We start from the raw sequence: 13,700 nt of genomic DNA on the forward strand, positions 1-13,700 counted from the left end.
TAAAGGTAAAACCGCATTCGTAAATCAAAGAATTTTGATTTACGAATGCGGTTATTCAAATAACCGCATTCGTAAATCAAAATAATTTCAAAAATGCCACCGCGTTTTTTTCGAAAGCGGGTAGCGCAAAAGCCGCACTAAATAAAACGTATCATTTTCTTCTTTTTGCACTAGTGATGCAAAATGTTTTTAATTTTTTTCCTATAAATAAAAGTCAGAAAGTTAGAAGAAAAATGAAAAAAGCATATTGATGACAAGTTTCTAGTCAGAACGTTTATCAAGGAGGAAAACTATAGAAGATTCTTAGTTGATGATAAAGATCAAGCAAAAATCAAATCTTAGTTAAAGAAATGTTGCAATGTTAGCTATGATTCTTCTATCTTCTAGTGATCATATAATGTTAAAAATTTTGTATGGGTGAGTGAAACTATTATAATTATTTACAACTTCACAACGCGAAGTAGTCCTAATGAGTTGGAATTGTTCTTTCTTTGATATTTGTTCTTATTCTTTTTTTGTGCGATCTTAATCTCATGTGAAGGTTAAGATGATATAACCATGAGTGATTTGTAAACTCATGGTAAGCAAAAGTGGTTTGTGTAATTGTGTAATCATTTATTTGATTGGTGAAACCTCTTAAGTATAGTCTATGAGTTAAGATTAACTAATATAAAATCTGATTGTGCTATTTGTGTTGCTCGTGTGTTAGACGATCTAGTCTAATTTTTCACGAAAAGAGTCTAAGATTTACTCAACTCCTTTCTAAAGCCAATAATCAAAGAGTTGATATCAGAACTAGGGTCACTAGTTTCAATTCATAATGGGACAACTATTTAGGGAGAATTTATCATGATTTCATAAGTATCCATGGGGTAAGTCAAGTGGACCAAGTCACAATCAAAGAGTTTGATTCTTAGTGGAACAATTAGTTACTAATTATTTAGATGCTAAAGTTAATGACTAAAATCTTTTATTCTATATTTTAATTAAATTATTATTTTAAGTTTATTATGACAATCTTAATATTTTGATTTCGAATTTAAATGTATTTAATTTAACTTGTAGTTAAATCTAAGACTGTAAGTGTAGAATTTCATTTTGTCAATTCCCATTTGTCAGTCAATGTGTAATTTAACTAAGTGACTACAAAAATATAAATACAATTAATAAATATACATTTTAAATATATAATTACAAAAATATATTAGTTATCAAAATATATAAAGATGTACATCATTCTCTTTCTTTTACTGTTCTCTTTTTGATAATATTTTACATCATTCACCAACTATTCACTATTGGAATTTAAAGATGTACATAAAATATTTAAAGAAAGAACTGTTATAATCAATCATAGAGTACATTACTAGATTAAATCTCAAGAACCTCAACATTACTCACATAAGTACTTTTCTTAACATATTTTCTTATCAGATAATTTGTGTAAAATCTATTAAATAAAAAATAATGCTATGATGAACACTGAAAACTACCAAATTAACTTAACAATAAAGTATGTTCTCTAAGAGGTCATTGTCACTGTGCCACGAAACCTAACTATACTTTATTTTCTGACAATATAGCTGTAGACATTAATTAACACACTACTTCCTCTTACTGCATTTCTCAAGAACACAATATATATAAACCCTAGTATTCTGTGTGAGGAGTTATCACTCTAAAATATAGCAGAAATGTCATCAACAATGTTTCTTGTCATGGTAATGTATGTTTGCATTAGGGTTGTTGAATCTTCAAACTTTTCATCCCTTCTTGTTTTCGGAGATTCCACAGTTGACTCAGGTAACAACAACTACCTGCTAACTATTTCCAAGGCTAATTATTTTCCTTATGGCATAGATTTCCCCGGGCATGTGCCCACAGGGAGATTCAGCAATGGAAAACTGGTTTCTGATTTTCTTGCATCTGCCTTGAATATCAAAGACACTGTTCCTCCTTTTCTGAATCCAAACCTCAGTGATGAAGAACTGCTAACAGGAGTTTCTTTTGCCTTGGGACAATCTGGTATTGATGAATTCACTCCATCTCTAACGAATGTTCTATCCATGGAGCAGCAAGTTGAATATTTCAGAGCTTACACAGTGAAGCTGAAGGAAATGGTGGGAGAAGATGAAGCTATGCAAAGACTTGGAGACGCTCTTGTTCTGATCTCTGTGGGTAGTAATGATTTCATTTTGAATTTCCATGACTTCCCCACGAGAAGAGTGCTGTTCATCACCATTGATGCTTACCAAGATTATTTGCTTGATAAGCTTGAGCTCATCATTAAGGTAAATTAAAGTTATTTTGTTAGGGTTAATTGTAAAGTTGATAATGAGAAAATCATAAGAGAAAAAAAAATATAACTTTATATATTTAATTTTTTTAATAGTTTTTCTATACTTTTATTTCAGATAAACAACTATATTTTGTAAAAATATTAGAGCTTCCTATATTCTATTTTTATTTTGTTTATTAATTATTTAGTCATCAAATATATTTGTTATAGCACTTTTTTTTTAAATTATTAAATCAAAATTATATTTTTAAAGACAACAAATAATTAATTATTTGGATTAAATTAAATATTATTTTAATATTAAAAGAATTATTGATATTTAAAATAATTTATATTATTCATAAATAATTTTTAAATTGGTATTTAGTTAGAAACTATTTATTAATAATAAAAAATATTTTTGATAAATTTTTTTAATTTATAAAATAGTATCTAATTTAATTAATATAATAATAATATTTTTTTTTCTAAAATTAATTTTTATTTAATATTTTTTAGCAATATTAGGTTTGTAAGATAAGCATTGTATTAAAATGTTTCATAATTTTTCAGAACACCTATCTTGGCTAAAATAAGGATTATAAAAAGTTGTAATATTTAATAAAATTTCTCCTAAAGGAACTCTTGAAAAGATATTCTTGTTTTTTTTTGTTTATCTTTTTATTGCTTTTAATCTAATAGTTAAGAGCGCTCCATTCATTAAAAATCATTAGATTAAAAAAGTTAAAAAATAATATAAAATAAATTATAATTCTTAGGTTTACTCTAAAAATAACTTAATCCTTATTCTCTTTAAAGATTTAAAATAACTGTCAAACTAACATGTATACAAATATCTTTGAACCATTTCACTTCTTATTTTCTTATTTTATCTTTAATAACAAAGAGAAGTATCTTTGAACCATTTCTTATTTGTCTGGTAATTAAAAGTGTATTTCTATATAATTTGAATGATAACTATACTATTTCACAAATAAAAAGGAAATATTACTAAAAAATCATTAAATAAAAATTAATTTAAAAAAAATAAAATAAATTATTATATTAACTAAATTATATATTATTGTAAAAATAAAAAAATATTGGATTAAGAAGTTTTTATTATTAGTAAATATTTTTTAAATTTATATTCAAATTAAATCTACTCATATGTGTTTTGTATAATATAAAATAATACTTTTAAAATGTAAATATAATTAAAACAAAGATAAACTAAAGATATTCTAATATAATTTTGCAAAAACAACCGTTTTATATAGGTTATAAGTTTACATCAAATTAAATTTTTCCTTGATTTTATTTGGATATCAATTGACACATTTATGAAAACTTTATTTTTTTATCGATAATAAAATATGAATAAATAAGAGTATTTAAGAATATTTCAATCTTTTACCAGAAAACTACTAATAATAGTTTATAAAAAAAATTGATCCAAATACATATACCTCAATATGACCACTACAAAAAATAAATAAATAGAAACTAATTTTAGAGATTAAAAATAATTAGTTGTTATAATAACTAAATTAAAAACCATTTTAGAAACCAAAAAAAAAAATTTGATTTTTAAATTATTTTCTATTATTGTTAAATGATTTCTAGATTGATATCTAATTAACTAATATTTGCTAAATTTGGTAGAAAAACCTTGGTTGTTAATTAGATACCAATTTAGAAACCATTTAATAATAATAGAAACTAATTTAGAAAAAAAAAATTTATTTAGTTTCTAAAATTTTATCTAATTTAGTCAGTATAACAACTAATTATTTTTTATATTTAAAAATTGATTTATATTTCATAATTTTCTTGTAGTGGAATCTACATTATCCAAATAACTATTAGTCCAAAAAAATTAAACCAAATAAAAAAATGTATTTGAAGTTCCTTTACCACCAACTTTCACACTTTCACACCAATTAGCCGATTACCTATTAATTTTTTTTAAATAAAAGTTTTCATGTTATTTATGCAACTTAAATTTTCATAAAATTTACTTACAATCTGTAAGTTAATGGCCATTTAAATTTGTATTAGATAACTGATTACCTATTAATTTGTTATACTTAAAACTCTCTTGTGTTTTCCTCTTCTGTTATTCATGTGACCCTGCCTACTGAATATATATATAGGAATGAAGTTTTATTGTGAGTACATAGTGTATTACCTTTTTCTTCTTTTCTGCAAAATAGTAAACAAAACTTTTCCCAACCATTTAGTGCTGAAAAACAGACTTATGAGAACTTTGTAATTGAGGTGGTAGAAACTAACCTTACAAAGACAAAGGTTTTCTTATCAAATTCAACAAAATAAAAACCCATTAATTCAAGAATAGTCCTAATAATTAATAATTATCTATCTTGTGTGTGATGTTGCAGGAACTATATGACCAAGGATGCAGGAACATTGGTGTGGGTGGGCTTCCTCCCCTTGGTTGCCTGCCTTTTCAACTGTCCCTAAAATTCAAAATTGATAGGCAGTGTTTGGAGGATGAAAATGCTGACAGTGAGAAATATAATAGGAAATTGACACAGAGATTGTCCCAGTTACAAGCTACACTCCCTCAAAGCAAAATTGTATATGGAGATATCTATCACCCACTACTCAACCTTATTACTAATCCTCAACATTATGGTAATTCATATTCAATACTTATAGTATGTTGTTTTAGCAATAGACACTGTTTTCATCTCTTAAATAACATATTGTCTGCAAAAAAGAATAGTTAGTTTTTCTGGGATGAGATTTAATATATGTACTCTATGAAAACTCTCACTTCATTATCAATTAATCAACTTCATCTCATAGAAAGTTATCATGTTCTTATATTTATTTTGAAGATATGTGAAAATTTATGAAATAGGTATGGAGGTAACAGACAGAGGGTGTTGTGGATCCGGTTACTTTGAAGTGATTGAGATATGTAATGCATTTACACCTCTATGCAGTAATCACTCAAAGTATGTATTCTGGGACAGTATTCATTTAACAGAAGCTTCTTACTATTATCTTGCAGACTCTCTTATAAGAGTAACTTTGCCCTTATTCTTCAAATAATACTGAGAACTACATCACAATTTTCTTCTTATATTACAACTCTTGTCTTTATTTTCAATATGAACTTAGTTTCATTGTTATATAATATTTGTAAGAAGTGAGCATATGTGTATATTATTGATTGAATCCAATTTTCAATCTTAGGCACAAAACTTTACTGTTGTACTCTGTATTAAATGAGGCCATTATATCACATGCCATAGCAGAAGCATTGAGAGCCAAAGAAACTATTATTATAGTCACAGTTGATGCTCTTTTTCAGATACACCTGCAAATATGACAGAAATCTAAGCTAGGGAGCCTCATAAAAGTGAATCCCATAGTTATATTGGACTACAAGGTATTTAACATAGGTAAATCAACAAAAAAGATTTCAGACACATTACTATGGACACAAGCACCAAATCAGAGTAAGAGAAAAAAAAAGTCTTAGAATACTTATTTGTTATCTATGTTCACATTTTAATCTGAATCATCATAAACACTTCAACGCCATCTGGTTTAGAGTTGTTAAAAGACCACATTGTTTCTCTGAGTCCAGGAGGACCACAGTGCAGTAATCCATACTATTTTCGGGTCACGTGATTACTTTTTCAATCAAGACCAATTTGTTCGAAACCCAAGAAGTGTTGTTTAAATTACTTTATAAATCTGTATTAATAATAAAAACTATTTTAAGATATCAATAATTTTTTAATTTATAAAATAGTATTTAACTTAATCACTATAATAAATTAGTTATTATTTAATTATTTTTTTAATGATATAAATTATTAACAAAATCTGGTTTTAGAAAGGAAGGTGGATAATAACTAATTAAAGTATATGAAATCATATAAATAAAGTAGCATTTAAAGAAAGAAGAATAGATGAGGATGAATTGTTTTATGTTTTGTTGGAGATCCTATATCGACTAGAGATAAAAATATTTCATTATATATAAGTGGATGAAAACCTCATCCCATGAGCCGGTTTTATGGAGTTGAGTTAGGCTCAAAGTCCTCTTTGTAATTTGATATTAGAACCATTTAAAGTCTATCATACGAGTGTTTGTTGGGCCTATTATGCCACTTATAATATGTTGTCACACGCACGAGCTGTCACTCTCTCTCGACGTGAGGGAGTGTGTTGAAGATCCTACATCGACTAAAAATAAGAATATTTCATTGTGTACAAGTAGATGCAAATCTAAGTACATTAAAAAATCAGAAATACCTAGTTAATATCTGTCCATATTTAAGTTTATTAGAAGAGTGATAACATCTAGAAGCAGAGTGCTAAATTATATATCATGTGGATACTGATGAGTTCTCCAGAACTGCACATCATAATCCAGTTGTTCGTTGCTCTGGGAGGCAAATGATTGATCTGGCAAGTCTGTGGTGTCAGAGTCTGAAGTTAGCAGTGAATATAAATATTCAGATGAAGAGTTCCTCTTCATGTTATTCAGAGGCTTGGGGTGTGCATGGTTACCCTGGTAATGTATCTCAACAATTTTCCCATCTATAGTTCTATCAACTTTTTTCTTCGCATAACAATTGGGGTGTGTGCATCTATAGTAACTTACTCGATTTTCATTTCCTTTCCCAACTTTATCTTCATATTTTTTCCAATTGTACCCATCTCCTTCCATTCTTAACAATGGAATTTGTTGGTAGCCGAAGCCATTGTTGTCATCGGCTTCTCTTTCTCCACCATCTGCAGTACCAAGTTCTATGGTTACGTGGTCTTCCATTGGTACTGTTTCAATCTCTGACTCAGACTCTTTAGAACGAAGAATCATGAAACAATAGCACAAGATGGCTGCAACAATAAAGAGCATCAAATTGATCTCCATAAGTTGAACAGTTAAGCATCCAAGGAAGAAATTGAGGAGATCTGCTCCAAACCCCAGGTTGATCTGCCTTGAAAGACACAAAGACATCAAAGCAAAGGCTCCACACGAAATCAAACTTAATCCGTTTGGTTTTCCATTCGCAGATTTATCAGATACGAAAGAGTAGAAAGAAGTGAGCAACAAAACCAGAACACCCGCGTGAACTTTCAGCGAGAAACACCTGGAACGTTTCCATTTCTTCAGAAATAACACGATGCTGCTGATAGAGAAGCTTACCATGGTGTAAAGGATGATCTTCAAGAAGTTCCACTCTCCAAATAGATGGTTGAAAGAGGAACTAAACGCATAACAGATAAGTCCAATCACACTGGAGATAAACCCCACAACTCTGCATAGACTTTTCTGTTCTAGAGGATTGAAATTTCGGAGAGACATCACTTGATTTCTACAGGACAGAGCTTTTGGTTTGGTTGTGGATTTTGAGAAGTTGAAAGAGGAAGGGAAGGATCTGAGATGGAGCAGAACAGAAATTGGTACAATGTCAAGAGAGTTGGCATAGTCAATGGTAGGAAGACTTGGGAATCGTTTATTATAGCGTTGCAACAAGTTGCATGAAGTTGGAAGAAGGTCCTGGGTAGGTGCAAAATTTATGACTTTTATTTGAGATTAGTAATTAGAAATAAGAAATAAGAATATTTGAATAAGATTTATTTTATAAGTTGATTTTTAATCAGTTTATGTAAAATTTAAAAATTAATTATGACCTAATTGGAGTATTTTTATAGAATAGACTTATATAGAATAGACATCGACCCTCTATAGGATAGACCTTGACACTAATAATAAAGTAAAACATATCGATTAATGAAGTACTTAAGCATTAGTTTTTGAGTTTTTTGGCTTCTTCCTTGAATATGTTGTCCAAGGTGTTTTCAAAACAACAGTGTTGAAACATTTCCTGGGTTCACGGTTCATTTTAGAAAACATGTTGACTTCTTGATTTGGCTGGTCTTCATCTCCATGTAAGTCTTTCTCTTCATCTACATTTTCATGAATACTTTCTGGCTTTATGAAGTATGTGCAATCCACTGAAAGAGGTCAAACTTCAATTAATGAAGTACTTAAGAATCAGTTTTTGGGTTTACTGCACTAATAACAAAGTAAAACGTATCGATTAATGAAGTACTTAAGCATCAATTTTTGGGTTTTTTTGGCTTCCTTTGAATATGTTGTCCAAGGTATTTTCAAAACAACAGTCTTGAAACGTTTCCTGGGTTCACGGTTCATTTTAGGAAACATGTTGACTTCTTCATTTGGCTGGTCTTCATCTCCATGTAAGTCTTTCTCTTCATCTACATCTTCATGACTACTTTCTAGCTTTCTGAAGTATGTGCAATCCACTGAAAAAGGTTCAACTTCAATTACTTATGACCGAACTTCAGGAATAGAACAGAACTTCTGCTTGCAATTAACTCAAGTATGTCGTTGATCTCTTTCTCCATACTCATGATTAATACTTCATTTTCCTCAGATTTGCGCATCAGTTCAACAACTTTCACTGTCATTGCACGAACTTCATCCTTTGTTGCTTTCTTCTTCCTAATTCCACAACCAATTTGGTGAAAAACTTCTTGAACAAATTCACTGCAAAGTTCTTCATTGGAAGCACATAACTCAACAATAACCTGTTCGTTGACATATATAATTCCAAACTTAATTATCTACATTCAGAACAACATTAATGTAATACAAATTCCAATAAAAATGACATACCATATTCTTACACAGACCAATCGAAGTTCATTGTCACCAACTATAACATCTATCAAATGCATGATATGAGGATATTTATTTCCACTCCTAGGTATTTGACGCTTATAAGAGAACAAATGCTCCATCGCCAATATCTGAAGAATGAATACAAAAAATTCATTTATTACAAAGTCAAACACCAAACACATGCACAATTATTACAAACATTTAGCAATAAGAAAAATGTTTTATATTACCTGCAACAGATATACACAACCATCCAAATGGATAGACGACATACTTTCCTAGGTCATCCATTTTGAAGCTGAACACAAATTATCAACCAAAATGTCATATGCTTAAACACCTGTATATCAAATCAAATAGAAATACACTATAATATATAAAATTATCAAAAAATAAATATAACAAATCATCATTTCAATCAAACCTTAGCTTGAGTCTTGGGATGATGATCAATCGCAAGAACCTCCTCATTTGAGCATCCGTTAATTGACATTATATCCTGAACAAGTAATTATTTAATCAATTGAAAACCATGAACACCAAAATTCAATTCTACAAAAACCAAAATAAATACTACCCTACCAAAATACATGCAAGAAATTAGTAAAGCACACGAATTTTAACTATGCATAAACGTGGTGGCAGGTCACCACCTATTCCTAGATACCTGACCCCTTCCCCAACCTCTTTGCCCATCTCAACCCTCATAAAACCAAAAGCAAACATTAACTTCGAAGGTTACAAGATAGTGCATAAATACCTACATAAATCACATTTGAACCTATTCTTACAATGATCAATTCTCTAACCTTCAATCACCTCATTGCACTACCTTTTCAACCCTCACAACACCAAAACAACACATGCAAACATAACAGTGGTAAGACAACGTGACAATGCAAAAAGTGTTTCATAGGACACCATATAAAAACAAAGGGGTCTCCACTTTCCCATGACAATGTCACTAATTCAGGAATTAACATTCACATTCAATTTTATCACCACTAACTCAGTCCCTAACCTTCTGGACACACAGAAACTCCAAAATCAGTCCCACAATTGCACAACAAAAAACAATGAAAACCCAATCCATTCAAACTTCAAAACTCAAAAACCATAACATCAAACAAACAAACGAAATTGCATTTTGCATATCAAGTTTTTTTTTAAATTCATTTTTTCAATGCCATAAATTTAGTGATATTGACCCTTTTCAGTTAAACTACACAAATGGTACATACATGTTCAACTTACAGGGTTTTATACCAAATCTATGTCAGCTGACCTACAACCACTATTTTATTTGCCACTTATCCTTCTTTGGTCCATTATTCTTGCAATATTTGCTTTTCTATTCCTCTAAATTTATAATTCCAAGAACTTCTTTGTTTTTTTTCAATATATCCAACAATCTGCACATTTTCATGATTTTTATCTAATCAAACCCTATGACTGAACAGTATGACAAGGATGGTTACTAACAATTTTACTTATTTGTGATTAACAATCATTACAATACTTTTTCATAATGATAAAAACTTTCTTTAACTAATATTCTTTAGAAAATTGATATAAAAATTTCCAAACTTAAAGGCTGAAAGTGCTTTTTTTAGTAATTTAAATTGTACAAGGCTACAAGCTTTATTTTGGGAACAAAATTGTTAGACAAAATCACAGTACAAAAACTCCTTCAGAGGTGACCACATAAAAACGAAGGGGCCGTCACTTAGCTAGATAGATCACATTGCAAACATTCACATTAAATTCTATCACCAGGAACTCATAACACACAAAATTCAAAATCAGTCCCAAAATTGTAGAGCAAAAAATAGTAAACAATGAAATCCAAATCAATTAAAAATTCAAAACTCAAAAACCACAACAATAAACAATCAAACGCAATTACACTACACTCAACGCTACACAACGAAAATCAAACCAAAAGCAAAACAATCAAACAAATAACCTCGTACCAAACGAACCAAAATACATACCTGATTCGAAATTGCACTCTTCAACGAAAACCCTAATGCCAACGCACCTCTATGAAGCTTCCTTCTCCCTTTAATAACCATCGTACAATTGTTTAGCGCCCAATCCAAAACCTTAAACCGCTGCACTCCAAAACCCCACCAATTGAGACCCTCCCAATCCAAAATGCACACAAATTCCAACTTGTTCTTTTGCAATGAAGAACCTCAAACGCAAACGTTGTCCCTTCGCAATCCACAATCCTACCTTTCAAACGCACCGATCAATGGAAGAAAAAACTCTATTGCTTCCACAAACCCTTTCACGAATGCACTCCAAAACCCTTTCAGAAACGCACCTTCCAAATGCTATAATTTGTCAATTTTTTCAACTCAGCAAGTTAGACCCACACACTCTTTCTTTAATATTAAAACTGTGATGTCACCCAGTTGTATTATGAAGCAACATTATTAGAGATGTCAAAATTTCGATACTCAAATTATATTTCATGTGGATACTGATGAGTTCTCCTGAAGTGCACATCATAATCCAATTGTTGGTTGCTCTGGGAGGCAAATGATTCAGTGGTGACAGAGTCTGAAGTTAGCAGTGAGTATAAATATTCAGATGAAGAGTTCCTCTTCATGTTATTCAGACGCTTGCAATGTGCATGGTTACCCTGGTAATGTATCTCAACAATTTTCCCATCTATAGTTCTAACAACTTTTTTATTCACATAACAATTGGGGTGTGTGCATTTATAGTAACTTACTTGATTTTCATTCCCTTTCCCTGTTTTATCTTCACATTTTTTCCAGTTGTACCCTTCTCCTACCATTCTCAATAACGGAATTTGTTGGTCATCGGCTCCTCTTTCTCCACCATATGCAGTACCAAGTTCTATGGTCACGTGGTCTTCCATTGGTACTGTTCCAATCTCAGACTCAGACTCTTTAGAACGAAGAATCATGAAACAATAGCACAAGATCGCTGCGACAATAAAGAGCATCAAATTGATCTCCATGAGTTGAACAGTTAGACTTCCAAGGAAGAAATTGAGGAGATCTGCTTCAAACCCTAGGTCGATCTGCCTTGAAAGACACAAAGACATCAAAGCAAAGGCTCCACACGAAATCAAACTTAATCCGTTTGGTTTTCCATTCACAGATTTATCATACACGAAAGAGTAGAAAGAAGTGAGCAACAAAACCAGAACACCCGCGTGAACTTTCGGCGAGAAACGACCGGAACGTTTCCATTTCTTCAGAAATAACATGATACCGCTGATAGAGAAGCTTACCATGGTGTAAAGGATGATCTTCAAGAAGTTCCACTCTCCAAATAGATGGTTGAAAGAGGAACTAAACGCATAACAGATAAGTCCAATCACACTGGAGATAAACCCCACAACTCTGCATAGACTTTTCTGTTCTAGAGGATTGAAATTTCGGAGAGACATCACTTGATTTCTACAGGACAGAGCTTTTGGTTTGGTTGTGGATTTTGAGAAGTTGAAAGAGGCAGGGAAGGATCTGAGATGGAGCAGAACAGAAATTGGTACAATGTCAAGAGATTTGGCATAGTCAATGGTAGGAAGAGTTGGGAAGCGTTTATTATAGTGTTGCGTTTCTGGTTGCAGGAAGCTCCTGGTATGCAGAAACTTTATGACTTTTGTTTCCATATTTTGAAATAAGAACATTGTAAACTTTATTCTATGAATTGATTTTTAATTAGGTTTACCGGGAAATCAAGAAATCGATCACTGATTTAATTAGAGTATTTTTTAGAATCAACTTCAATAGAAAATTTAAAAGTAACAGCACTAAGTGATTCGGTTACTACTTCCTCATATAAAATTATTGAATCAGGAGATATAATAATATGGAAAAGACAAAACTGTTTGAAGCACCCACAGAATTGAAAGAACCGGAGCACCTTTGTTTGAAACTGGTAAGTGCAGGTTATTCACATTTCATTTAATAATCAGAGACGAATTCAAATCTAAGTTATGGTAATTAAATTTATATCGATTAACTATGACCAATCGGTTTTCTTAATAGGTCAAATGTTATATTTAAAAAAAAACTGATTTAAACGTGTAGATAGTTTTTTATGTTTAGAGATGGTTGAAGATCCACATTAACTAAAAATTATGACATTTCATTGTATATAAGTGGGTGTAAACCTCCCCACAAGCTGATTTATGAAGTTGACATGATTTTAATTTTTTTTTATTAAATAATTATATGTACTTGTAAATAGTATTATACTTAAATTTACCAAATTAAAAGTCAACTAGGTTAATTCTAGACAATTATGATTTTCGTGACCTAAAAGAATGAATTGTGAACTGGATATTGGGTTTTGTAAGAAGAGATGAGGAATGAAAGTTAGATGGAAGGTATTCTGATACTTATATAAGGACTATATATTCGTGTTTGTTTTAATTTATTTATTGTTTGTTAAAAAAAATATAATAGTTGGCATGTTTACCATATGAATATCTTGGAACTTCCCAATGAAAATTCCATAAGCTGCAACATCATATTTTGAAGTGAGACTCTTATTTGTTCACTCACCCCAAAATCATAGGCATTCCATGAAGATTGAGTGTTGCAGATTGTTAAAATTGCAATAATAAAATAAAATAAAATGGATTATTTCAGATGATACAACCCAAAGCCCCACAGTAGATAAGGGTTATTTTAAATTGGTACGTCTCAATATTGTTTTGGATAAAAACCAAGAAACGCT

General features: G+C 30.6%; 3 protein-coding genes across 4 annotated transcripts; 1 reads left to right on the top strand and 2 right to left on the bottom strand.

Annotated features, from left to right (window-relative positions):
- The first annotated feature begins 1,694 nt into the window (after positions 1-1,694).
- Positions 1,695-5,364, top strand: LOC137826056 (GDSL esterase/lipase At2g30310). The gene is made up of 3 exons (XM_068631899.2): positions 1,695-2,291; positions 4,681-4,936; positions 5,166-5,364. Exons 1-3 carry the CDS (start codon positions 1,695-1,697, stop codon positions 5,357-5,359), a joined length of 1,047 nt encoding a protein of 348 aa, XP_068488000.2. The 3' UTR covers positions 5,360-5,364.
- Positions 5,365-6,503: 1,139 nt separating this feature from the next.
- LOC137825822 (uncharacterized) lies at positions 6,504-7,631 on the bottom strand. The gene has a single exon (XM_068631612.2). The coding sequence runs from the start codon at positions 7,629-7,631 to the stop codon at positions 6,642-6,644; it is 990 nt and encodes a 329-aa protein (XP_068487713.1). The 3' UTR covers positions 6,504-6,641.
- Positions 6,504-12,682, bottom strand: LOC137825821 (uncharacterized). 2 transcript variants are annotated; one of them, XM_068631610.2, is made up of 5 exons: positions 10,970-12,682; positions 9,400-9,474; positions 9,206-9,315; positions 8,970-9,103; positions 6,504-8,881 (listed from the first exon to the last, which is right to left on the bottom strand). In XM_068631610.2, the coding sequence occupies exon 1, from the start codon at positions 12,643-12,645 to the stop codon at positions 11,446-11,448; it is 1,200 nt and encodes a 399-aa protein (XP_068487711.1). In that variant the 5' UTR covers positions 12,646-12,682; the 3' UTR covers positions 6,504-8,881; positions 8,970-9,103; positions 9,206-9,315; positions 9,400-9,474; positions 10,970-11,445. The 2 variants fall into 2 exon arrangements, with proteins under 2 accessions (XP_068487711.1, XP_068487712.1); XM_068631611.2 differs by having other exon boundaries at positions 8,040-8,881; positions 9,206-9,273.
- Between the last annotated feature and the right edge of the window lie 1,018 nt (positions 12,683-13,700).

Source organism: Phaseolus vulgaris, chromosome 8, assembly GCF_051622355.1.
Source record: "Phaseolus vulgaris cultivar YP4 chromosome 8, ASM5162235v1, whole genome shotgun sequence".
Taxonomy (NCBI): domain Eukaryota; kingdom Viridiplantae; phylum Streptophyta; class Magnoliopsida; order Fabales; family Fabaceae; genus Phaseolus; species Phaseolus vulgaris.